The sequence below is a fragment of the Maniola jurtina genome, chromosome 25 (assembly GCF_905333055.1).
Source record: "Maniola jurtina chromosome 25, ilManJurt1.1, whole genome shotgun sequence".
NCBI classification, from domain to species: domain Eukaryota; kingdom Metazoa; phylum Arthropoda; class Insecta; order Lepidoptera; family Nymphalidae; genus Maniola; species Maniola jurtina.
Window position 1 is genome coordinate 2,928,896 of NC_060053.1, and position 26,686 is coordinate 2,955,581.

The 26,686-nt window shown below is 35.9% G+C and overlaps 1 protein-coding gene across 1 annotated transcript in view; it reads right to left on the reverse strand.

Annotated features, from left to right (window-relative positions):
• Positions 1-1,462: 1,462 nt before the first annotated feature.
• LOC123877972 overlaps positions 1,463-26,686 on the reverse strand; it is a 180,409-nt gene continuing 155,185 nt past the window's right edge. The window contains exons 13-22 of the mRNA XM_045924921.1: positions 26,096-26,190; positions 25,179-25,269; positions 23,753-23,866; positions 23,138-23,250; positions 22,068-22,251; positions 18,103-18,231; positions 17,313-17,405; positions 16,386-16,762; positions 12,476-12,719; positions 1,463-1,644 (exon numbers count right to left, since the gene is read on the reverse strand). Of these exons, the coding sequence (XP_045780877.1) occupies positions 1,553-1,644; positions 12,476-12,719; positions 16,386-16,762; positions 17,313-17,405; positions 18,103-18,231; positions 22,068-22,251; positions 23,138-23,250; positions 23,753-23,866; positions 25,179-25,269; positions 26,096-26,190 (1,532 nt within the window). The 3' untranslated portion in view covers positions 1,463-1,552. The remainder of the gene's footprint in view (positions 1,645-12,475; positions 12,720-16,385; positions 16,763-17,312; positions 17,406-18,102; positions 18,232-22,067; positions 22,252-23,137; positions 23,251-23,752; positions 23,867-25,178; positions 25,270-26,095; positions 26,191-26,686) is intronic.

Genomic DNA, 26,686 nt, shown 5'->3' on the forward strand with positions numbered 1-26,686 from the left:
TTATTTATCTGTACATCGAATAACTTTTAACTATTTACAATAAATATATACAATTTTACAACAATAATAATGTTTTTATTAATATGCAATTTTCATATTCACGTCCATTTTTGATTATTTATTATTATTTAATAGATATTTATATAAACAATCGATAAATTACCTATAATATTATATATTAAAATCTCAGTCTTAAGCCGTTAAAAAGAAGTTAAGACAACAATTATATTTTTAAGCACAATTGACATAATATTCTTTGTTAATATTTTCATAGAGTTCACATTAAATGTTTATACATAAATAATCAACATAATAAAGTGCCTATGACACATAAGTTCAATGTGTTTGGCCAAAACGATACACTCAGCGATCATGTATTTATTCTAGTGCTGGCCGAATTGCCGATTTGTATAGGTTTTCTTAAAATGATCTTTGCCCAATACGCAAGGAGCATATTGGCCGAAAATCGGCGAACGGATTTCGCTATCAATGTGTACTAGATGCATTACAATTATAATAATGTAATTCAATAAAAACAAATCTAACATTTTTAGGTCTTTCATTTTAAAACCTAGCTATTGGTAAAACTTAATCGCTATTTTTTATAATTAAGTACTTATTTATTTTTACTATTGGTTATTCACGTAAAAGTTTTACCAATAAAGGGCAGAAAAACAAATTTATTTTCATATTAATATAAAAAAGCTTTCAAAATTATTATTTGAATAATCACATTAGTTCAATATTATTATGAAACTTGATAAGAAAGGACACTTTAATATAACACGGTCTTAAGATGGACACATACTTTTAAAACACCGTGTCACAGAAAATACTGGCAACATTAAATTTCAAATAGCTATCGAAACAATTCAACGTCCGAATAAAATGGACCTAAGCCCCACTGTTTTTAAGTCGTTTTTTGAGTACTGCTCATTTTCATTACAACTTTCAGGCGTAGATTAATTTCAAACCTTAAGCTGATACAAATAAGGTCCATTTCACTTTGAGGTTAAAGTGTTTCTACACTCAAAATACAACTGATCGTTCGCGTTTCAAAAGTTTGTTTCCGTTCTTATTTTTATTATAATTTAAAACCAAACATTTTTAAAACAATTTGCTTTCGAATATAGCCGATTGCGAAAAAGTCTTAGGGTTCTTGTGCACTGCTTCTAGTCGTATCTCTAAATTTTTATTTAAAACAATTATGTATTACGAAAAAAAATAAGCACAATAAATAAATCTCGAATTTAAGTTACTTCAAACTTCAAAGTTAGGTATTTCAAATTAGAAATCCAGATAGGCAAATTAGTAATAAAATACTAATTTACACACATTCTTCAAAAGATGGCGGCCCGTTACCATGTCCTTAGAAGTCGTTACTTGAAACAGTACTTAATCAAATTCGGATTTATCTAGTGCACAAACTCCCTTAGTTTTAGTTTTTATTTAAATAATTTAGATTATTTTTAATGTTATAATTGTCCACATAGTCACTAAATCACGTTGTGCGGAACTACATTTTGGTTTCTGCGTAAAACTCAGTGTTTTCTCACCTACCCTCAGGTTTATCTTCGGGTTGCCTAGAATTGGTTTCGACGGATTTCGGCCCGCTCGGTTTCATTTCTAGTTGCGATGTGGTTACTGTGAACAAAATTAAAAGCGTTATTTATTCATACGCTTCCTGAAGGTCTAGTGGTTAAGATTTCGGTCACCTATTCGGAGGGGTCTGTGGTTTAGTCCTGGACACGCACCTTCTACTTTTTGGAGTTAAGTAATTAAATATCACTTGATTTAACGGTGAAGGAAACTATCGTGAGGAAACTTGAATGAGATTCACTATTGCGGTTCACGATATACAGCCTGAGTACTGACAGACGGACTGACAGACGCACAGACAGACAGACAGACAGACGGACAGACAGACGGACAGACGGACGGACGGACGTACAGCGGAGGCTTAGTAGTATGGTTCCATTCTCATCCCATCCCACCCAAAGGGTTCTCTTCGGGTACGGAACTCTAATAATAATCATAAATTCCCAAAAAGACCCCACCAGACATCAGGAATTGAACCCAGAACCTCCCACTCTTTAGTGGGAAATAGTATTTTCTTGGCGCAGTAACGATTCCATACAAAAATTATTATTTTTTACTCTTGTACTTTTTTCCAACGCAAATAGCAATTATGAAAATCAGTTTAACAAGTGTCAAGTCAATTATTTTCACGCTTTATTAACCCCCAGACTGAATCTAAATACCACCCTTGACTTGACATTCTTGAAAAGCTGACTTGCAAATATTTTGTTTTTACTAAGTGCTTGTCACAGCAAGTAATGGATTTTTTAGGTTCCAGTTATGACGAGTAAGCGTCTGGCTGCTTATCTGATGAAAGCATTTTTTTTTAAGAATATTAGCCATGCTAATCATGACTAATACTCCCCTTTCCCCTCCAATTAAGCGTAAAGCTTGTGCCAGGAGTGGGTACGACAATAGTGCAACGGGTGGGGTTTGAACCGCCGACCTTTCGGAATTCAATCCGCTCCTCAACCGTTGAGCTATCGAGGCTCTACTATTGAGCACCTACATAATTTGCAAGGTAGACTGAGGTGTGCCCGTGAACTTAGCAGAGCATATGCCAGCAGATCAAAAATAAAAAGGAGTTCCCTTCGCATGCAGAAGAGTTCTATAGTTCCTGATACTTTTTAAAGATAGTTCTGGCGTTTTTGCTAAAAAAATCGCAGTTGAAATAATGCTCTGCTAACTTCCGGTAGCAGATCATTTTCGAGCAAAGCGAAAAAAAAAGAGTTCTCTGTACGCACGTATCTCAGTTCTATAGTTCCTCATACTTTATAATGATAGTTCTGGCATATAAACCTAAAAAAAGTCAAATGAAAAAATCAATAAATTTTCAAATTTAGTCATCATAAGTAATTTAAAAAAATTCTAGCAGCTAGAACTCAAATCTCAGAACCTAGAACTCTACGATTTCTTATAGCTCATTAACTAAGCTATAAAATAAAGCTATTAATTAGCCCAGAACTCACAAAGAAGTCCCAGCAGAGCATAGAAGAATAGTTATAAACAATAAATTTTCAAACTTCACACCAAAAGTTGTTAAAAAATTTCCAGCTGCTAGAACTCTCATCTCAGGGGCTAGAACTCCTCGATTTATTATAGATTATTAACATAGCTATAAAATAAAGCTATAAACTAGCCCAGAACTCTCAAAAACGTGCCAGCAGAGCATACCAGAAGAGTCATGATACACTAATTTTCAAACTTATTATCATAAGCCATGAAAAAAAATCCAGCTGATAGAACTCTGATCTCAGAGGCTAGAACTCCTCGATTTCATTAATATTATTGATAAAGCTATAAAAGAAAGCCATTAACTTGCCCAGAACTCTCAAAAAAGTGCCAGCAGAGCATACAAGAAGAGTCATAAACGATAAATTTTCAAACTTAAAAATCACAAGTTACTAAAAAAATTCCAGCTGCTAGAACTCTCATCTCAGGGGCTAGAACTCCTCGATTTCTTTAAGATTATTAACATACCTATTGAACAAAGCCATTAACTAGACCAGAACTCTCAAAAAAGTGCCAGCAGAGCATACAAGAACTGTCATAAACGATAAATTTTCAAACTTAAAAATCACAAGTTACTAAAAAATTTCCAGCTGCTAGAACTCTCATCTCAGGGGCTAGAACTCCTCGATTTCTTAAAGATTATTAACATACCTATTGAACAAAGCCATTAACTAGACCAGAACTCTCAAAAAAGTGCCAGCAGAGCATACAAGAAGAGTCACGATGCACTAATTTTCAAACTTAATATCATACGCCATGAAAAAAATTCCAGCTGCTAGAACTCTGATGTCAGAGGCTAGAACTCCTCGATTTCTTAAATGTTATTGACAAAGCTATAAAACGAAGCCATCAACTAAACCAGAACTCTCAAAACAGTGCCAGCAGAGCATACAAGAAGAGTCATAAACGATAAATTTTCAAAATTAAAAATCACAAGTTACTAAAAAATTTCCAGCTGCTAGAACTCTCATCTCAGGGGCTAGAACTCCTCGATTTCTTAAAGATTATTAACATACCTATTGAACAAAGCCATTAACTAGACCAGAACTCTCAAAAAAGTGCCAGCAGAGCATACAAGAAGAGTCATGATGCACTAATTTTCAAACTTATTATCATACGCCATGAAAAAAATTCCAGCTGCTAGAACTCTGATGTCAGAGGCTAGAACTCCTCGATTTCTTAAATGTTATTGACAAAGCTATAAAACGAAGCCATCAACTAAACCAGAACTCTCAAAACAGTGCCAGCAGAGCATACAAGAAGAGTCATAAACGATAAATTTTCAAACTTAAAAATCACAAGTTACTAAAAAATTTCCAGCTGCTAGAACTCTCATCTCAGGGGCTAGAACTCCTCGATTTCTTAAAGATTATTAACATACCTATTGAACAAAGCCATTAACTAGACCAGAACTCTCAAAAAAGTGCCAGCAGAGCATACAAGAAGAGTCATGATGCACTAATTTTCAAACTTATTATCATACGCCATGAAAAAAATTCCAGCTGCTAGAACTCTGATGTCAGAGGCTAGAACTCCTCGATTTCTTAAATATTATTGACAAAGCTATAAAACGAAGCCATTAACTAAACCAGAACTCTCAAAAAAGTGCCAGCAGAGCATACAAGAAGAGTCATAAACGATAAATTTTCAAACTTAAAATCACAAGTTACTAAAAAATTTCCAGCTGCTAGAACTCTCATCTCAGGGGCTAGAACTCCTCGATTTCTTTAAGATTATTAACATACCTATAGAACAAAGCCATTAACTAGACCAGAACTCTCAAAAAAGTGCCAGCAGAGCATACAAGAACTGTCATAAACGATAAATTTTCAAACTTAAAAATCACAAGTTACTAAAAAATTTCCAGCTGCTAGAACTCTCATCTCAGGGGCTAGAACTCCTCGATTTCTTAAAGATTATTAACATACCTATTGAACAAAGCCATTAACTAGACAAGAACTCTCAAAAAAGTGCCAGCAGAGCATACAAGAAGAGTCATGATGCACTAATTTTCAAACTTATTATCATACGCCATGAAAAAAATTCCAGCTGCTAGAACTCTGATGTCAGAGGCTAGAACTCCTCGATTTCTTAAATGTTATTGACAAAGCTATAAAACGAAGCCATCAACTAAACCAGAACTCTCAAAAAAGTGCCAGCAGAGCATACAAGAAGAGTCATAAACGATAAATTTTCAAACTTAAAAATCACAAGTTACTAAAAAATTTCCAGCTGCTAGAACTCTCATCTCAGGGGCTAGAACTCCTCGATTTCTTTAAGATTATTAACATACCTATTGAACAAAGCCATTAACTAGACCAGAACTCTCAAAAAAGTGCCAGCAGAGCATACAAGAACTGTCATAAACGATAAATTTTCAAACTTAACAATCACAAGTTACTAAAAAATTTCCAGCTGCTAGAACTCTCATCTCAGGGGCTAGAACTCCTTGATTTCTTAAAGATTATTAACATACCTATTGAACAAAGCCATTAACTAGACAAGAACTCTCAAAAAAGTGCCAGCAGAGCATACAAGAAGAGTCATGATGCACTAATTTTCAAACTCATTATCATACGCCATGAAAAAAATTCCAGCTTCTAGAACTCTGATGTCAGAGGCTAGAACTCCTCGATTTCTTAAATGTTATTGACAAAGCTATAAAACGAAGCCATCAACTAAACCAGAACTCTCAAAAAAGTGCCAGCAGAGCATACAAGAAGAGTCATAAACGATAAATTTTCAAACTTAAAAATCACAAGTTACTAAAAAATTTCCAGCTGCTAGAACTCTCATCTCAGGGGCTAGAACTCCTCGATTTCGTAAAGATTATTAACATACCTATTGAACAAAGCCATTAACTAGACAAGAACTCTCAAAAAAGTGCCAGCAGAGCATACAAGAAGAGTCATGATGCACTAATTTTCAAACTTATTATCATACGCCATGAAAAAAATTCCAGCTGCTAGAACTCTGATGTCAGAGGCTAGAACTCTTCGATTTCTTAAATATTATTGACAAAGCTATAAAACGAAGCCATCAACTAAACCAGAACTCTCAAAAAAGTGCCAGCAGAGCATACAAGAAGAGTCATAAACGATAAATTTTCAAACTTAAAAATCACAAGTTACTAAAAAATTTCCAGCTGCTAGAACTCTCATCTCAGGGGCTAGAACTCCTCGATTTCTTTAAGATTATTAACATACCTATTGAACAAAGCCATTAACTAGACCAGAACTCTCAAAAAAGTGCCAGCAGAGCATACAAGAACTGTCATAAACGATAAATTTTCAAACTTAAAAATCACAAGTTACTAAAAAAATTCCAGCTGCTAGAACTCTCATCTCAGGGGCTAGAACTCCTCGATTTCTTAAAGATTATTAACATAGCTATGAAACAAAGACATTAACTAGACCAGAACTCTCAAAAAAGTGCCAGCAGAGCATACAAGAAGAGTCATGATACACTAATTTTCAAACTTATTATCATACGCCATAAAAAAAATCTAGCTACTAGAACTCTGATCTCAGAGGCTAGAACTCTTCGATTTCTTAAATATTATTGACAAAGCTATAAGACAAAGCCATTAACTTGCCCAGAACTCTCAAAAAAGTGCCAGCAGAGCATACAAGAAGAGTCATAAACGATAAATTTTCAAACTTAAAAATCACAAGTTACTAAAAAAATTCCAGCTGCTAGAACCCTCATCTCAGGGGCTATATCTCCTCGATTTCTTAAAGATTATTAACATACCTATTGAACAAAGCCATTAACTAGACAAGAACTCTCAAAAAAGTGCCAGCAGAGCATACAAGAAGAGTCATGATGCACTAATTTTCAAACTTATTATCATACGCCATGAAAAAAATTCCAGCTGCTAGAACTCTGATGTCAGAGGCTAGAACTCCTCGATTTCTTAAATGTTATTGACAAAGCTATAAAACGAAGCCATCAACTAAACCAGAACTCTCAAAAAAGTGCCAGCAGAGCATACAAGAAGAGTCATAAACGATAAATTTTCAAACTTAAAAATCACAAGTTACTAAAAAATTTCCAGCTGCTAGAACTCTCATCTCAGGGGCTAGAACTCCTCGATTTCTTTAAGATTATTAACATACCTATCAAACAAAGCCATTAACTTGTGATTTTCAAGTTTGAAAATTTATCCTTTATGACTCTTCTTGTATGCTCTGCTGGCACTTTTTTGAGAGTTCTTGTCTAGTTAATGGCTTTGTTCAATAGGTATGTTAATAATCTTTAAGAAATCGAGGAGTTCTAGCCCCTGAGATGAGAGTTCTAGCAGCTGGAATTTTTTTAGTAACTTGTGATTTTAAGTTTGAAAATTTATCGTTTATGACTTTTCTTGTATGCTCTGCTGGCACTTTTTTGAGAGTTCTGGTTTAGTTGATGGCTTCGTTTTATAGTTTTTTCAATAATATTTAAAAAATCGAGGAGTTCTAGCCTCTGAGATCAGAGTTCTAGCAGCTGGAATTTTTTTCATGGCGTATGATGATAAGTTTGAAAATTAGTGTATCATGACTCTTCTTGTATGCTCTGCTGGCACTTTTTTGAGAGTTCTGGTCTAGTTAATGGCTTTGTTTTATAGCTTTGTCAATAATATTTAAGAAATCGAGGAGTTCTAGCCTCTGACATCAGAGTTCTAGCAGCTGGAATTTTTTTCATGGCGTATGATAATAAGTTTGAAAATTAGTGCATCATGACTCTTCTTGTATGCTCTGCTGGCACTTTTTTGAGAGTTCTGGTCTAGTTAATGGCTTTGTTCAATAGGTATGTTAATAATCTTAAAGAAATCGAGGAGTTCTAGCCCCTAAGATGAGAGTTCTAGCAGCTGGAAATTTTTTAGTAACTTGTGATTTTTAAGTTTGAAAATTTATCGTTTATGACTCTTCTTGTATGCTCTGCTGGCACTTTTTTGAGAGTTCTGGTTTAGTTGATGGCTTCGTTTTATAGCTTTGTCAATAACATTTAAGAAATCGAGGAGTTCTAGCCTCTGACATCAGCGTTCTAGCAGCTGGAATTTTTTTCATGGCGTATGATAATAAGTTTGAAAATTAGTGCATCATGACTCTTCTTGTATGCTCTGCTGGTACTTTTTTGAGAGTTCTTGTCTAGTTAATGGCTTTGTTCAATAGGTATGTTAATAATCTTTAAGAAATCGAGGAGTTCTAGCCCCTGAGATGAGAGTTCTAGCAGCTGGAAATTTTTTAGTAACTTGTGATTTTTAAGTTTGAAAATTTATCGTTTATGACAGTTCTTGTATGCTCTGCTGGCACTTTTTTGAGAGTTCTGGTCTAGTTAATGGCTTTGTTCAATAGGTATGTTAATAATCTTAAAGAAATCGAGGAGTTCTAGCCCCTGAGATGAGAGTTCTAGCAGCTGAAAATTTTTTAGTAACTTGTGATTTTTAAGTTTGAAAATTTATCGTTTATGACTCTTCTTGTATGCTCTGCTGGCACTTTTTTGAGAGTTCTGGTCTAGTTAATGGCTTTGTTCAATAGGTATGTTAATAATCTTAAAGAAATCGAGGAGTTCTAGCCCCTGAGATGAGAGTTCTAGCAGCTGGAAATTTTTTAGTAACTTGTGATTTTTAAGTTTGAAAATTTATCGTTTATGACTCTTCTTGTATGCTCTGCTGACACTTTTTTGAGAGTTCTGGTTTAGTTGATGGCTTCGTTTTATAGCTTTGTCAATAATATTTAAGAAATCGAGGAGTTCTAGCCTCTGACATCAGAGTTCTAGCAGCTGGAATTTTTTTCATCGCGTATGATAATAAGTTTGAAAATTAGTGCATCATGACTCTTCTTGTATGCTCTGCTGGCACTTTTTTGAGAGTTCTTGTCTAGTTAATGGCTTTGTTTAATAGGTATGTTAATAATCTTTAAGAAATCGAGGAGTTCTAGCCCCTGAGATGAGAGTTCTAGCAGCTGGAAATTTTTTAGTAACTTGTGATTTTTAAGTTTGAAAATTTATCGTTCATGACTCTTCTTGTATGCTCTGCTGGCACTTTTTTGAGAGTTCTGGTCTAGTTAATGGCTTTGTTCAATAGGTATGTTAATAATCTTAAAGAAATCGAGGAGTTCTAGCCCCTGATATGAGAGTTCTAGCAGCTGGAAATTTTTTAGTAACTTGTGATTTTCAAGTTTGAAAATTTATCGTTTATGACTCTTCTTGTATGCTCTGCTGGCACTTTTTTGAGAGTTCTGGTTTAGTTGATGGCTTCGTTTTATAGCTTTGTCAATAATATTTAAGAAATCGAGGAGTTCTAGCCTCTGAGATCAGAGTTCTAGCAGCTGGAATTTTTTTAGTAACTTGTGATTTTTAAGTTTGAAAATTTATCGTTCATGACTCTTCTTGTATGCTCTGCTGGCACTTTTTTGAGAGTTCTTGTCTAGTTAATGGCTTTGTTTAATAGGTATGTTAATAATCTTTAAGAAATCGAGGAGTTCTAGCCCCTGAGATGAGAGTTCTAGCAGCTGGAAATTTTTTAGTAACTTGTGATTTTTAAGTTTGAAAATTTATCGTTCATGACTCTTCTTGTATGCTCTGCTGGCACTTTTTTGAGAGTTCTGGTCTAGTTAATGGCTTTGTTGTATAGCTTTGTCAATAATATTTAAGAAATCGAGGAGTTCTAGCCTCTGACATCAGAGTTCTAGCAGCTGGAATTTTTTTCATGGCATATGATAATAAGTTTGAAAATTAGTGCATCATGACTCTTCTTGTATGCTCTGCTGGCACTTTTTTGAGAGTTCTGGGCTAGTTAATGTCTTTGTTTCATAGCTATGTTAATAATCTTTAAGAAATCGAGGAGTTCTAGCCCCTGAGATGAGAGTTCTAGCAGCTGGAAATTTTTTAGTAACTTGTGATTTTTAAGTTTGAAAATTTATCGTTTATGACTCTTCTTGTATGCTCTGCTGGCACTTTTTTGAGAGTTCTGGGCAAGTTAATGGCTTTCTTTTATAGCTTTATCAATAATATTAATAAAATCGAGGAGTTCTAGCCTCTGAGATCAGAGTTCTATCAGCTGGATTTTTTTTCATGGCTTATGATAATAAGTTTGAAAATTAGTGTATCATGACTCTTTTGGTATGCTCTGCTGGCACGTTTTTGAGAGTTCTGGGCTAGTTTATAGCTTTATTTTATAGCTATGTTAATAATCTATAATAAATCGAGGAGTTCTAGCCCCTGAGATGAGAGTTCTAGCAGCTGGAAATTTTTTAGTAACTTGTGATTTTTAAGTTTGAAAATTTATCGTTTATGACAGTTCTTGTATGCTCTGCTGGCACTTTTTTGAGAGTTCTGGTCTAGTTAATGGCTTTGTTCAATAGGTATGTTAATAATCTTAAAGAAATCGAGGAGTTCTAGCCCCTGAGATGAGAGTTCTAGCAGCTGGAAATTTTTTAGTAACTTGTGATTTTTAAGTTTGAAAATTTATCGTTTATGACTCTTCTTGTATGCTCTGCTGGCACTTTTTTGAGAGTTCTGGTCTAGTTAATGGCTTTGTTGTATAGCTTTGTCAATAATATTTAAGAAATCGAGGAGTTCTAGCCTCTGACATCAGAGTTCTAGCAGCTGGAATTTTTTTCATGGCATATGATAATAAGTTTGAAAATTAGTGCATCATGACTCTTCTTGTATGCTCTGCTGGCACTTTTTTGAGAGTTCTGGGCTAGTTAATGTCTTTGTTTCATAGCTATGTTAATAATCTTTAAGAAATCGAGGAGTTCTAGCCCCTGAGATGAGAGTTCTAGCAGCTGGAAATTTTTTAGTAACTTGTGATTTTTAAGTTTGAAAATTTATCGTTTATGACTCTTCTTGTATGCTCTGCTGGCACTTTTTTGAGAGTTCTGGGCAAGTTAATGGCTTTCTTTTATAGCTTTATCAATAATATTAATAAAATCGAGGAGTTCTAGCCTCTGAGATCAGAGTTCTATCAGCTGGATTTTTTTTCATGGCTTATGATAATAAGTTTGAAAATTAGTGTATCATGACTCTTTTGGTATGCTCTGCTGGCACGTTTTTGAGAGTTCTGGGCTAGTTTATAGCTTTATTTTATAGCTATGTTAATAATCTATAATAAATCGAGGAGTTCTAGCCCCTGAGATGAGAGTTCTAGCAGCTGGAAATTTTTTAACAACTTTTGGTGTGAAGTTTGAAAATTTATTGTTTATAACTATTCTTCTATGCTCTGCTGGGACTTCTTTGTGAGTTCTGGGCTAATTAATAGCTTTATTTTATAGCTTAGTTAATGAGCTATAAGAAATCGTAGAGTTCTAGGTTCTGAGATTTGAGTTCTAGCTGCTAGAATTTTTTTAAATTACTTATGATGACTAAATTTGAAAATTTATTGATTTTTTCATTTGACTTTTTTTAGGTTTATATGCCAGAACTATCATTATAAAGTATGAGGAACTATAGAACTGAGATACGTGCGTACAGAGAACTCTTTTTTTTTCGCTTTGCTCGAAAATGATCTGCTACCGGAAGTTAGCAGAGCATTATTTCAACTGCGATTTTTTTAGCAAAAACGCCAGAACTATCTTTAAAAAGTATCAGGAACTATAGAACTCTTCTGCATGCGAAGGGAACTCCTTTTTATTTTTGATCTGCTGGCATATGCTCTGCTAAGTTCACGGGCACGACTGAGGTGCTATGAACTACGCGACCGCAATAAGCAAAAAATCGTTGGCAAGATAGGGGTTACAGATTTCTTATTTGACACTAGGGGATGCCCGCGACTTCGCGCGGATTTAAGTTTTTAAAGATCCCGTGGGAACTGTTTGATTTTCCGGGATAAAAAGTAACCTATGTCCGTCCCCGGGATATAATAATTTCTTACTCTACTATATTTCGCCGGTAGATCCCTGTTTGAGGATACAACTAATATCTATACTAATAAATAAAATTGGAGTGTCTGTCTGTAATTTCGAAATAACTACCGCATATTAAGGTTATATGGTTATTTGAACGATACTATAACTGAATCACACGTTTATAAAATTTTTGTCTGTCTGTCTGTCTGTCTGTCTGTTTGAAAAGGCTAATCTTGGGAACGGCTGAACCGATTTTGACGGGATTTTCACAGACAAGTAGAAAATTGACCAGGGAGTAACATAGGCTACTTTTTTAACCGACTTTCAAAAAGGGAGTTGTGTTTTTCTACCTATGTACACCAAAATCTCCGAGATTTCTGAACCGATTTGCGTCATTTCTTTTTTAATCGATAGAGGAACTTTGAGACATTGTTTCATAAAAAACTTGGAGTCCAACTCCTCAATCCTGATGCTGCAGGGGATCTGACCAATCCACGCGGGCGAAGCTGCGGGCATCAGCTAGTACCTAATAAATACTTAACAAATCAACTCACCACTAGTTTTCCTATGTGGCAGTGTGCTAGTTCCCCGATCCAACGAAGTTTTATTGTAATAAACACTAGAGTTCTCAGGGTTGACCCGTACTGGTGGTGTGTTCGTCCTAAAGTCCTGCATTAGACCTGGTTCCAAATGGTACGGATCGATTTCTGGCATCTGGGCTAGGTGGAGCGGGTTCCGTAGTCCACTGTATATCCCAGGTTGGTATAATTCTGGCGGCATACATTGTTCCACTGGTAACTGCAAAATTAGAAAGTTTTATAGTTTCGGCTATGATAGCCCAGTGGTTAAGATATCCAACTCCCAATCGGTAGGTTGGTGGGTTCGATCCCGGGCGACCCCTGATTTTTCGAAGTTATGTGAAAAACCTCCTGCCCGCTGGACCGATGACCTGAAGAAGGTGGCGGGGAGCGGGTGGATGAGGAAGGTGGAGAACCGTGTTCGGTGTCGCGCTCTTGGTAAGGCCTATGTCCAGCAGTGAACACATGGAAAATGGAATGGAATGCGTTTTAAGCACTGGCTTTAACGGTGAAAACATCGTAAGAAAACCTGCATGCCTAAGAGTTCTCCATAAAAAAAAAAAAATGTTCTCAAAAGTGAAGTCCGAGCGACCTGCGTGGTAGACTATGGCCTAAACCTTTCTCATTCTGAGAGGAGATCCGTGCTCTGTAGTGAGCCGGCGATGGGTTGATCATGATGATAGTTTCGGTTAGAGAAATGAGGTTCGAGGGTATAGTGGCATGTATAAATACACTTTACTACAAGAAGTCCCTAAATAATTATGGGTTTAGTGCTTAAGATAGCTAATTTAAATGCACTTTGGACATTTTCAGCTCTCGCAGCTTGTAAGGGTGTTAACACTTATCCTTGTATAGTAGGGAGTAGACACTAGAATATGTTATAAGGATTAAGTACGAACTCTAGAGATACGGGTTCTTTGGTTGAAGAGATAAAATCAACATTTTAACTAAGTGTGTTGTAGTAGGTACTTAGTTAAAAACTGATGTAAGTATGGTGTTAGCTGGCGGGCGTGCTCTGCCTTTTTGGAGTGTTTTTTTTTTTTGTTAAAACTGACTGAAAAGCGCTCTAAAGGGGTACCGTGCGTATGTCGGCGAGTGCCGGCACAGACGGGGTCCATACTTGAATAGTTTAACTAACTTGTTACAAATAACTACAAGCGTGACATTGGCTAATCTTTGTAAAGCCAGACGAGAGAAAAAAAATAATCTTAAAATCTAATGGGGTTATATCGTGATATACGTTCTTGGCCAGCGCGGTAGATTATGGCCTAAATCTTTCTCGGCGTTTTTGTGTCGGAGGTTTTTAAAATTTTTAAGCAATTTATTTTCACGCTTTTTAAACTTTTTGTTTTGAAATGGTTTGACCAATATATTATACTAGCTGACTAGCTGATACCCGCGACTTCGTTCGCGTGGATGTAGGTTTTTTAAAATTCCCGTGGGAACTCTTTGATTTTCCGGGATAAAAAGTAGCCTATGTGCTAATCCAGGGTATAATCTATCTCCATTCTAAATTTCAGCCCAATCCGTCCAGTAGTTTTTGCGTGAAGGAGTAACAAACATACACACACACACACACACACATACAAACTTTCTCCTTTATAATATTAGTGTGATACATTACGCACTACCACCACCATGCCAGTGCGTCACCTAATTAGAATTTGGCTGGATACCAATATGTGCCTATTGGTCGGATAGTAATACCCGGTCTAATAAGAAAACTAGAAAAGAACTGATAATATTCAAAAGCCTGAACAGATTCTCTTGGATTATACGAGTAGCTAAGAACACCCTCGATCAAACCGTACCTTTCAAACAAAAAAAAACTAAATCAAAATCGGTTCATTCCTTTAGGAGCTACGGTCAGGGACATACACAAACACACAAATACTCACTTCAAACTTATAACACCCAATTTTTTTGGGTCGGGGGTTTAAAAAAACTCAGTTCTCAACTTCATAAAATTGCGACACACTGAGAGAAGCCAGATAGCGAGTAATTTAGATAATTACAAATGGAGTTGCTACGATACGCAGACATAAATAAGGAAAAAGCGACTCGACTCTTAGATATTTATCATTGTTAGGAAGTGACATTGATAAGATCCCGTATACGAGTTACCGCAGACGACAGATAAAAGACAGTCCCACAAAATTCGCTAAAAATAAATTACAGGAGCTTTCAAAATCCTCTTTAAGAGGTTTTTGACGGCTTCCCTACTGTACTATATATAATATTGTATATCGAATCTTTGAAAAGAGCAACCGCTGAGTTTCTTGCCGGTTCTTCTCGGTAGGAAAGGCATTCCGAACCAGTGGTAGATGCTTTTGACGATTCAAAAGAACGTATAAAAGTCTAATTGAATAAAAATATTTTGAATTTGAATTTACTAGTGAGTAACCCCAGGTCGATTACAAAAAATCTGCATCTTTGATTGAGATAATCAGCGATGCAGAGTTTACAATATTTTTGCTTCAACAATGCATTTTAGCCAATGGCGAGAGAGTGTCGGCCAATCAGAGGTAATTGCGAGGTCACACTGTATCCTGTCATTTTACGTTGAACCATGCTAATCATGACTAATATTCCCTATTCCCCTCCAATTAAGCGTAAAGCTTTTGCCAGGAGTGGGTACGACAATAGTGCAACGGGTGGACCGCCAAACCGCCGACCTTTCGGAATTCAGTCCGCTCCTCAACCGTTGAGCTATCGAGGCTTTTTATCAAGCGCCTGGTCTCTGAACAAAAATAGTCGTCCTACAAAAACCTAGCTCTCGCAACAAAACTCGACATTTTATGTCGTTTTTTTTTTTTAATTTCATTACAAGCTGACTCTCCACTGTGATCCCACCTGATAGTAAATTGACAATGACACAGTCTAAGAGAAGCAGAGTGCAATGATAGGGCAGTATTTATTAAATCCATGGCTACCTCTAATCGGTTTCTAGGTCGTTAAACTACGGAGTACCAACGAGACCCAACCACGGTTTGTTTTGGCGGTGTGAAATCGAACGTCGCGCCTATAATTGGATAAAAGTCAGCTGCCAGACTTAGACAAATATCGGGCGTTTGTGTCTGTCCTTACTGGCATTAAGAAGATTCCGTATTATTACGTATTGCAAATAAATAAGAGTTTTTTATTAAATCTTCCAAGTTCGTAAAAAGTTACTTGTTTGCAATTTCTTATTTAATTTTGATGATAACTTTTTGATGATAGCTTTTTCTTTAGACAGGTTCTTTCTTGCACTGTAATATATTTCTATGAAAATAATAAATATTTCTTTACTTTATATCAAATGTTTTATGTTATTTTATTTTTAATATACCTAATATAATATTGAAGCTATGTCTCGAATATATGCGGGGTCAGCCTATTTCATACTACATAAAATATGTTTTATATTACATCCAGCACTATATTACATAGGTTATATATTTACATTTCAAGTTTGCGGCACTTAGCTATAGTTATATCATGTTGTTAAAAAAAAATACCATTTCACTAGATATTCAGTGGCGAAGAATTTTCATCCTTAAACCAATTCTTGTACCTACACTTTGTCATACGACACTCTGCATTCATTTGGTCCAACATTGGGCATGTGACACATGTTTGTATAACCCTGTATGCTTGGACCAATATTGGGCATCTGTTATGCTATGTTGGAATTGGTGTGGTCTGAAGTCTTATGGTCAAACTTGGATATATTGGCTGCATGGTTCATTGTGGTCATAATACTTTTCGAAATAAACTGTTATTTTACCTGCTGTACATGAGTTCACACTGCGTTCGGGAATCTTTTGGTCCAACGTTGTTTATGTAGCCTAATATAGATGCGTACATTTGGACAATCATATAAGTTCAAAGAAAGGAAACAACTTACCAATCCACTAGTATTCAGCGGCAAAGAATTTTTATACTTCAACCAATTCTCGTACACTTTGTCATACGACGCTCTGCATTCATTTGGTCCAACATTGGGCATGTGACTCATGTTTGTATAACCCTGTATGCTTGGACCAATATTGGGCATCTGCATGCCATGTTGGAATTGGTGCACTCTGAAGTCCAGTGGTCTAACTTGGACGTATTGGCTGCATGGTTCATTGTGATCATAATGTCGTTCGCAGTTGGAATCGTATTTATCTGGTTCAGACTTGGAAAGCAGCGGTCTTATTGAACTGTAGTCAGTCGCTGACGATTTATTGGAGCAATTATCGCTAATTTTACCCTCAATTGGTATTATGTCTGGATTCTTATCTGGTGACAAAGGAATGATAAATTTTATAGTCTGTTGAGTTAGTACTGAGATAATTGACTGTGTGACATACAAGAGCATGTTTATTTATAACTAGAGGATGCCCGCGACTTCGTCCACGTAGATTTTAGTTTTTAAAGATCCCATTGGAATTGTTTGATTTTCCGGGATAAAAAATTGCCCATGTCAATAACAAGGACGCAAGCTATTTCGGTAAGTACTAAGTACCCATATAAAGCTATTTCGGTAAAGCGAATGGGTCTTTAGGAATCCCGTGGGAACTTTTTGATTTTCCGGGATAAAAAGTAGCCTATGTCCGTCCCCGGGATATAAGCTAACCCTGTACCAAACGTCAGGATCGGTTAAACTATTGGGCCGTGAAAAAGTAGCAGACAGACAGACAGACAGACACTTTCGCATTTATAATATTAGTATGGATGGATTTGCCGGCGCGGTTTTACATACGTTTTTCTTATAAATTATAACCACTATTTTCATAAGTATATTAAGTTTTAACTATGTAAGTTTTCTTGTTACAGCCTAAAAACTTACCTAAGCTGTCAACGCTTTCGCATTCAGTAGTCCCAGTGAGTGGTATGTTAGATATCTCGTCTTGTTTTCGATGCGTTTTCTCATTCTTCATGTCTGTAAATAGTTCATATCTGTCATATCTGTAGAATGTTTACATGTATTGCCTACTGATTTCTCTAGCCACGTTTGCGTTCATATTTTCTGTAGGTACTATTGTATGTGCGTGCGAAGAACCATAGTTAGGTTCTTCGCACGCACATATTTACTTACAATATTTACAAACAAAAGAGTACAATATACTCTTATCCAAGAAAAGAATTTCTCTCTCTGAGAGAGAGCGCTATACTGAGCGCTCTCCCGGCTGAGTTTGTTGTGGGCTCTTCTCAGACTTGGGCGCGTTTGGAACCCTCGTAGCTTTAGTTTTAAGTTACGTAATTAATTATCACCACTATATCGTATAAATTTAACAATTTCGACCATCAAAAAGAGTACAATTGTACCTACTTTGAATAAATGATTTTGACTTTAACTTTGACTTCTGTTACGTAATCTCATACAAATGAGACAAAAATCTCATTGAGGCACCAACCAAGCGTCAAGTTTCCAAAAAACATTCGAAATTCAATTCGCAAATGTTTACAAAAAACACTCGAAATTCAATCCGAAATCATAGTTGCGTTTGTGGTTGGTTGTTGATTCAAAATCGCTCAATGAGCTTATTCGCTATCTCTGTCATTTGTAAGGGATTACGTAACAGAGAGCGCTATACCAACTTCTGTCCGTTGATAGTTTAAACGCTAATCAATCTCACCCTCTCTCTTGTTGCAGTACTTCCAGCAGAAGACGAACGCGGAGACGGCCGTGACCGCCGCTATAATGGCCACAGCGCACAGCACTGTCACCAGAACTGTTGTCAACTCCACACGAACAGGAACGTTGGCTACAATGAAAAGAACGATCAGCTATGATGGAGTACTTTTATTCCTTCATTTATTTATTTCATTGCTGTCATGTACTAATAACTATATAACTTAAAGCTAAATAAGTATAGTTACATGACGCCCTGTCAGGGCATCGCAATTTAAAATATATTAATTACATTTATTATATATACACACAATCATTAAACTATTATCTACGACACTTACAATCATTATAAATTAAGATTAATTTATCTATTGCAAATAAAACATCTGACTGACGCTACAGGTCAACGAAGGTTTGCGTATTAGGTGACATGGAGTCAATGCCCGTCGCAGGCGGGGCATTAATCCCGAGTTTTGCGCGCTATACATTGCGGGTTTGAAAGATACCAAATCACTAAAACTACAAGTATAAGACAAATGGTTATTCGGATTGTGTTTAGGTAGTATAATAGTAGCTCTAAGTTTTTGCTACTGTTCTAATTACACCCTATAGCCCCTACGTATAAAGTTCCTTAGAATAGAATAGAATTGAGTTTGAAATTTTTTATTCAAGTAAACTTTTACAAGTGCTTTTAACGCCCGACTCAAAAAGAGGGGTGTTATAAGTTTGACCTGTGTATCTGTCTGTGGCATCGTAGCTCCTAAACTAATGAACCGATTTTAATTTAGTTTTTTTGTTTCAAAGGTGGCTTGATCGAGAGTGTTCTTAGCTATAATCCAAGAAAATCGGTTCAGCCGTTTGAAAGTTATCAGCTCTTTTCTAGTTACCTTAACCTTCACTTGTCGGGGATGTTATAAATTTTTAATTTACACTTGTGAATCGTCAAAATATTTTTACCACACTGGTTCGTGGTGACAAAGTCGCGAAAAATATACATTTTGGCATTAATTAAAACGAAATTAATAGCATTCGTTTACTAAATTTCCAGACTACCGTGTCAAAACGATATTATGGGTATGATTTATCACATTTATCTTTTTAATTTAAAAGTAAACGAACGTAAATATTCCATTGCGTGTCGAATTTAAATACAAATGGGAAAAAATGGATCGTGGAAATAACTTGAACAAACTGGTTTGCGCTTTCAATTAACTACTTACTAATGAATACGGGTTACAAATAAAAATGTTAATAATGTAGTCAATAAATTCAATATGGCGGACGTTCCAAGATGGCGCATTCATATTTAGTTCAATACAAGTGTAAATTAAAAATTTATAACACCCCCGACGATCCAAGGTATCTGAGTTTTCAAAACATCATTTTCAAATAAATAATTATGTATTTAGGCAACGTCCATCTTGACAGCTTGACATTTGTCTATTGACATAATATTATGAACCTAACGGTTATCTAACCTTCTTTTCTACAAGAAAACTAGAAAAGAGCTGATAACTCTTAAACGACTGAACCAATTTTTTTAGATTATAGCTAAGAACACTCTCGATCAAGCCACCTTTCAAACAAAAAAAACAAAATTAAAATCGGTTCATTCGTTTAGGCGCTACGATGCCACAGACAGATACACAGATACACAGAAACACAGATACACAGATACACATGACAAACTTATAACACCCCTCTTTTTGGGTCGGGGGTTAAAAAACAAATCACACAAATATTATAAAAGCGAAAGTTTGTATGTGTGTGTGTGTGTGTGTGTGTGTGTGTGTGTGTGTGTATGTTTGTTACTCCTTCACGCTAAAACCACTGGACGGATTTGGCTGAAATTCGGAATGGAGATAGATAGTATCCTGGATTAGCACATAGTACTTTTTATCCCGGAAAATCAAAGAGTTCCCACGGGATTTCGAAAAACCTATATCCACGCGGACGAAGTCGCGGGCGTCAACTAGTACATATTATATTTACATCAGCATTGTGTTTTTGTACTCCAACTAGGTATTTATATAAAACTAGATGATGCCCGCGACTTCATTCGTAGGAACAACACAAAATCCCGTAGGAACTCTTTTGTTTTGCGGGATAAAGAGTAGTCTATGTGTTAATCCAGGATATAGTCTCTCCCCATTTCAAACAGCCACATCCGTCCAGTATTTTTTGCTTGAAAGAGTAACAAACATACACAGTTACACACACACACACAGTCACACTGTTAATATATCAAATCGGATTCGAAATAAACAATCAATTAATTATTTATTTAACCTCGCTCATATTTTATGAAAGTTTATTGTTTGATATTATTAACGTTTTAATTTATAAATAACACGATGACCGCAGTTTCGACTACATGGATATTGGTCTTTTAAAAATCCCGTTGGAAATCTTTGATTTTCTGGGGTGGAAACCGCAAAGGTACATCTCCGGGATGGACCTCAGTAGGCTATGGATTGTACGAGTGACTCTTTATCCCGGAAAATCAAACAGTTCTAACGGGATTTTTAAAATCTACGCGGACGAACTCGCGGACATCGGCTTGTAATAGTATAGACTAGCTGATGCCCGCAGCTTCGCCCGCGTGGATTGGTCAGATCCCCTGCAGCATCAGGATTGAGGAGTTGGAATCCAAATTTTTTATGAAACAATGTCGCAAAGTTCCTCTATCGCTTAAAAAAAAATTACGAAAATCGGTTCAGAAATCTCAGAGATTTCGGTGTACATAGGTAGAAAAACACAACTCCCTTTTTGAAAGTCGGTTAAAAAAGTAGCCTATGTTACACCCTGGTCAATCCTCTACTTGTCTGTGAAAATCCCGTCAGAATCGGTTCAGCCGTTCCAAAGATTAGTCTTTTCAAACAGACAGACAGACAGACAGACAGACAAACAAAAATTCTAAAAACGTGTGATTCAGTTAAGGTATCGTTCAAATAACCCTATGAGCTTAATATGAGGTAGTTATTTCGAAATTACAGACAGACACTCCAATTTTATTTATTAGTATAGATTCAAGATTCAAGATTCAAGATTTTTTATTTGCAGAAACATTTTTTACAGTGAGATGTTATTAAGTACATATTGTCCAGTAGAAATGTTTCACCTTACATAATCAGGCATGCAAAATTTGTACAAAGTCATTATTTAAACTATTCTTTGAATTCATTAAACTACATTAAATATATCACATGTCAAATTATACCTAAGTCAAAAAATATAAAGTATTATAGCAAATAGAATAATCACATCAAGTCAATAAATATAATATCAAATAACTAAGATTTTTTTAAATTATAATTTTATTCATTCTTTATAATCAAAAAATTCATTTACAGTGTAGAATGTTTTCGCGCTGAGCCATTCATACAATTTTCTTTTAAATGGTCCAAGAGGTAATGATTTGATGTGATTTGGCAATTTATTGAACACTTTAATGCACATTCCAGTGAAATTTTTTGTATACATTGCCGTTCTAGGGACACAATTCAACACCAACCTATTAGGATTCCTCGTAGGATAAGAGCGAACATTATACGCTTTAGTGAAAAGATCATTATGCTTCTTAATAAAGACACAAATATCAAATAAATATAAACATGGCAGAGTTAACAAATTAAGTTCTTTGAAAAGTGGTTTGCAGCTATCTATTGGTGCGGCACCACACATTGCTCGGACGCATTTCTTTTGGGCAATGAATGCTCTATTAATGTAACTCCCATTACCCCAGAACATCAAACCATATCTAAGACTAGAGGCCACGTACGCATGATACACTTCCAGCCTAGTTTTCATATCTACTATATTCCTTAGCCGTCGCATGACAAAACAAAACTTATTGACCTTTCCAGCAACCTTACCGATCTGCTCATTCCATGTTAGATTTGTATCCACGTATATTCCTAGAAACTTGATTACGTTCACTGATTCTAAATTAATGTATAGATTACAAACCTGTATGCCTCTGGGGATATTTCAGCAAGCTAGACGACAGCGTAAAAGGTTCACTCAACCCTTTCTTGTTGTAAGCCCGGACGGATATACCGACGGCGTTGGTGCCGGATAGACCCCACACTACGAACTGGGGGTCGTCGCTGCTTATGTTCCGGAGTAACAAACCCGTTGCCATGTCGTATACCTATACAAATACAGATTCTTACACTTTACTACAAGTGTATTACTATAAGTACTATACTATTTTTTTTTCTCGTCTGGCTTTACAAAGTTTAGCCAATGTCAAGTTTGTAGTTATTTGTAACAAGTTAGTTAAACTATACAAGTATGGACCCGTCTCTGTCGGCGCTCGCCGACATACGCACTGCTTAAGTGGGTACTTAGAGCGCTTTCCAGTCAGTTTTAACAAAAAAAAAAAAACACTCCAAAAAGGCAGAGTACGCCCGCCAGCTAACACCAACACAGACGAAGTCCGTAATATACTTATACTACTATAAAAAAAAAATTGAACTCAGTTGCGTCTTACAACTAGAAATAAATATAAAATTGTAATGCCCAAATCTAGGCTAAGTAAAGTTAGCAATTCATTTATTGGTAATTGTCTACGTTTTTATAATAAGCCTCCAGAAGACATAATTGGATATGTCTCTCAACAAGTTCAAAGTTTTCATAAAACGTAAACTGATTGAAAAATCCCATTAAAATCTAAAGGATTATTATTTAAATTTAAATAATAAAAAAGCTTGGGAATAAGTGATTTTGTAAAGTTGTGATTAAAAAAAGAATACCCGGCTGAGTTTGCTGTGGGCTCTTCTCAAACTTGGGCGCGTTTGGAACCCTCGTTGCTTTAGTTTTAAGTTAACGTAATTGATTATCACCACTACATCATTGTTTGACAATCATAAAGTGTACAAAGTACCCAATTTCAATAAATAACTTTGACTTTTAACTGTAATTTTTCTAGTAGCATTCTACAAAAACTTTATGGATGCATAAGGTAAGGTTATTCTATAGATTTCCAACACTTGCTAGGTAAATGTAAATTTTTAGGATGTAAGAAGTAAACTGACTTGCAATAAAAACGACTGCCGAAGTCCTCCGTCATGTCCGGGAACACAGCCGAGTGTCAGCGAGTCGTATGTTACGTTAGTGATCTCGCAATTCTTCACTGATGAGGGTTTTTCTATGAACAAAAGAAACAACGTTATTACACATACAACAACGCTGGAAATAAAACGAAACCAACGCGACTTTTTTTTTTTCATTGAGATATAGGCTTGCGCTTGACTGGAGAAATAGAGTATCGAGTCACACACACTCTAAAGTGTGCCTCATTGAGAATTGGATAAGAAAGTTACAACTGCCCGGCTAGCACGGGCAGTAGATAAAAATTATATCCCCGATTATGTCCACTGATTTCTATGACATCAGTGGATATAATCGGGGGATATAATTTTTATCTACTGCCCATGCTAGCCGGGCTGGTAAGAGTGTGACTCGATGGGAAGAACTCGATAAGTTCCCACTTTCCATTTAAAGTTCTAGTCAGACTAATAAAATGAAGAAGGATAAATAAATTAAAAGGAAAGACGAGAAAAAAATATGCTTTAAGGTTTTTACATGTTTTATTTCTTCGATTTTATTATACACATATGTCTAAAGGTTTAAAAAAATAGATTAGTTACCTGCAGGTAAAATGTGGAATAGGCAAGGAGTGTCCTGTCGTCCAACCGAGTTGCTGGCGGTACATTGTACCCAGCCGTAGTCGGCCGACGTGTTAACCATGTACAAGTATCTGTCTAAACAATAAACTGTGTGTTAGAATCATGTCCTAAGAACGGTTGAGCATTCATCCGAACCGGATGAAAATACGGATATAAAAACTCGGAACAAATTCGGATATTGCTTACGCACTCTGAATTCGAAGTAATATACAGCGTTCGTACAATACGGCTACTCAGTCGGTCCGAATTGCTTCCGAATTTGAAGACTCCGATGACGGAGAGAAATCGAATGACGGAAGTCGGTTATAATGCGTAGATAACGATACAAATAGCTCTATAACTACTTCGGAACGTATTTTCACGTATTCGGTTCGGATGTAGTGCTTAACCGCCCTAACTCTAAAAAATTATGAGCCCTGATTGATATTTGCAAGTTAACGTACGTTAACGTAACGTAACAGTATAAACTTTAAAAATTGTATCATTAGATAATGTACCTAGTTAATTTTAATTTTTTATCTTGCTTATTCATTTTAAATATAATATGTATCTTTCATACTGCATTGAACTAGAAAAATCGTTAGTTAGCATAATATCCTCTTTGTAACTCTTTATGGTATTTGTACGGAATTTGCATGCAGTGTTTACTTTTAAATGATTTAACATAGTTGAGCATGATAGAAAAACCAATGTATTTATTATAGTTATTAAGTTTATGTTAAATCGCTAGTAAACCTTTAAATAAAAAAAAAAAAAATAAAAAAAAAATAACGTTAACTGTGCATAAATCTGCTCCCCCCTTTCAACCTTCGACCCAAAAAGAGGGGTGTTATAAGTTTGACGTGTGTATCTGTCTGTGGCATCGTAGCTCCTAAACGAATGAACCGATTTTAATTTAGTTTTTTTTTTGTTTGAAAAGTGGCTTGATCGAGAGTGTTCTTAGCTATAATCTAAAAAAATTGGTTCAGCCGTTTAAGAGTTATCAGCTCTTTTCTAGTTTTCTTGTAGAAAAGAAGGTTAGATAACCGTTAGGTTCATAATATTATGTCAATAGACAAATGTCAAGCTGTCAAGATGGACGTTGCCTAAATACATAATTATTTATTTGAAAATGATGTTTTGGAAAACTCAAATACTTTGGATCGTCGGGGGTGTTATAAATTTTTAATTTACACTTGTTTAAATTTTGAGTTATGTATGCAGATGTCAATCATCCCTGGTAAATGCTGTCATTTACCATTAACCATGCCATGTAATTTTTAACTTATGTAAGTATTTTTTTTTATTCTCAAAATATAAGATTTCTTTTTACATATGTTTTTAAGAATAATATGGGGGTAATAGCTTGGATGAATTATAATTCATTTAAGGATAATAGTTACTTTACCAAGGCTGTTTTGCGCATTCATCGGAAAAGTGTTGAGTTCGAGCTTGGAGTGCGTTGTACTGTTGAACCACCAGTGGTAAGTCATCGGCTCCTGTTGTAACAAACGTATGATCTTAGGTGTATTTATTTCATCTGATAGGTACTAATATTATAAATACGAAAGTGTGTTTGTTTGTCCTTCCTTCACGTCCTAACTAAGCAACTAATCGACTTAATTTTTTTACATAGACATAGTTTTTTTTTAGTATATTAGCCATGCTAATACTCCCCTTTCCCCTCCAATTAAGCGTAAAGCTTGTGCCACGAGTGGGTACGACAATAGTGCAACGGGTGGGGTTTGAACCGCCGACCTTTCGGAATTCAGTCCGCTCCTCAACCGTTGAGCTATTGAGGCTTTAAAGTTGAAAGGATGAAGAGTAGCATAGGCTATTAATTATCCCGGGAAATCAAAGAGTTCCCACAGGATTTTTAAAAACCTAAATCCGCGCGGACGAAGTCGCGAGCTTCAGCTACTTTACTATCTATTTTTCTTCATAATAATAATAATTTAAGCCTTTATTTACTGAAATTACATGCTTTACATAAATGCTGTCAACCTACATATATTTACACAAATAAAGAATTTTGACACTGGTGTTTTGTTTATTTTTCTTTTTTTCTTTTCATTCAGTTTGCCCATGGGCCTTATTTTCCTTAGAGGGGTCTCTCCGTCACTTGCTCCATACAAACGTAGTTCCAATTTCATTTGAATATTAAGCAACCAAAGCCCATGAAATTTTGCAGACATATTCTAGAAACTAATATCTATGCCTGTGGTGACGGAGAGAGCCCTGTTAAAAGGTACACAAGTAACTTGTCGCTGAAACGTTGCTGAAACATTGGCACGATTCTCACACGGAACCCTAAAACTAACTTACCTTAGGGTTGGCATCAACTTCGCAGTCAATCTCGACGACTTCTCCTCTCGCCGCCCTCAAAACTCCCGCTTGTTGTGTTTTGCACATCGGGCTATCTATACACAAACATACAGACCGAATTATTCATCCATACTAATATAAATGCGAAAGTGTGTCTGTGTGTCTGTCTGCAAGCTATTCACGGCCGAACAGTTTCACCGATTCTGACGGGTACAGAATTAGCTTACATCCCGGGGAAGGACATAGGCTACTTTTTATCCCGGAAAAGCAGACTTCCCACGGGATTCTTAAAAGCCCATCCGTTTAACCGATTTGTATGGAATTTGGTAGCTTGCGTCCCGGAAATTGACATAGACAACGTTTTATCCCGGGAAATCAAATCCCACGGGATTTTTAAAAAAAACTCAACGCGGACGAAGTTGTGGGCATCATGTAGTTACTAAATGCAGGATCATATTCAGTTATGTGCTAAACCTAGGTATAGCGGTACTTACAACCACTATAATAAGAGACGACCTATACAGCCTATAACAGCTCGTTCACACAGGCCGCGTAAGCGTAGACGTAGCGCGTAATATTGCGTTGTAATGT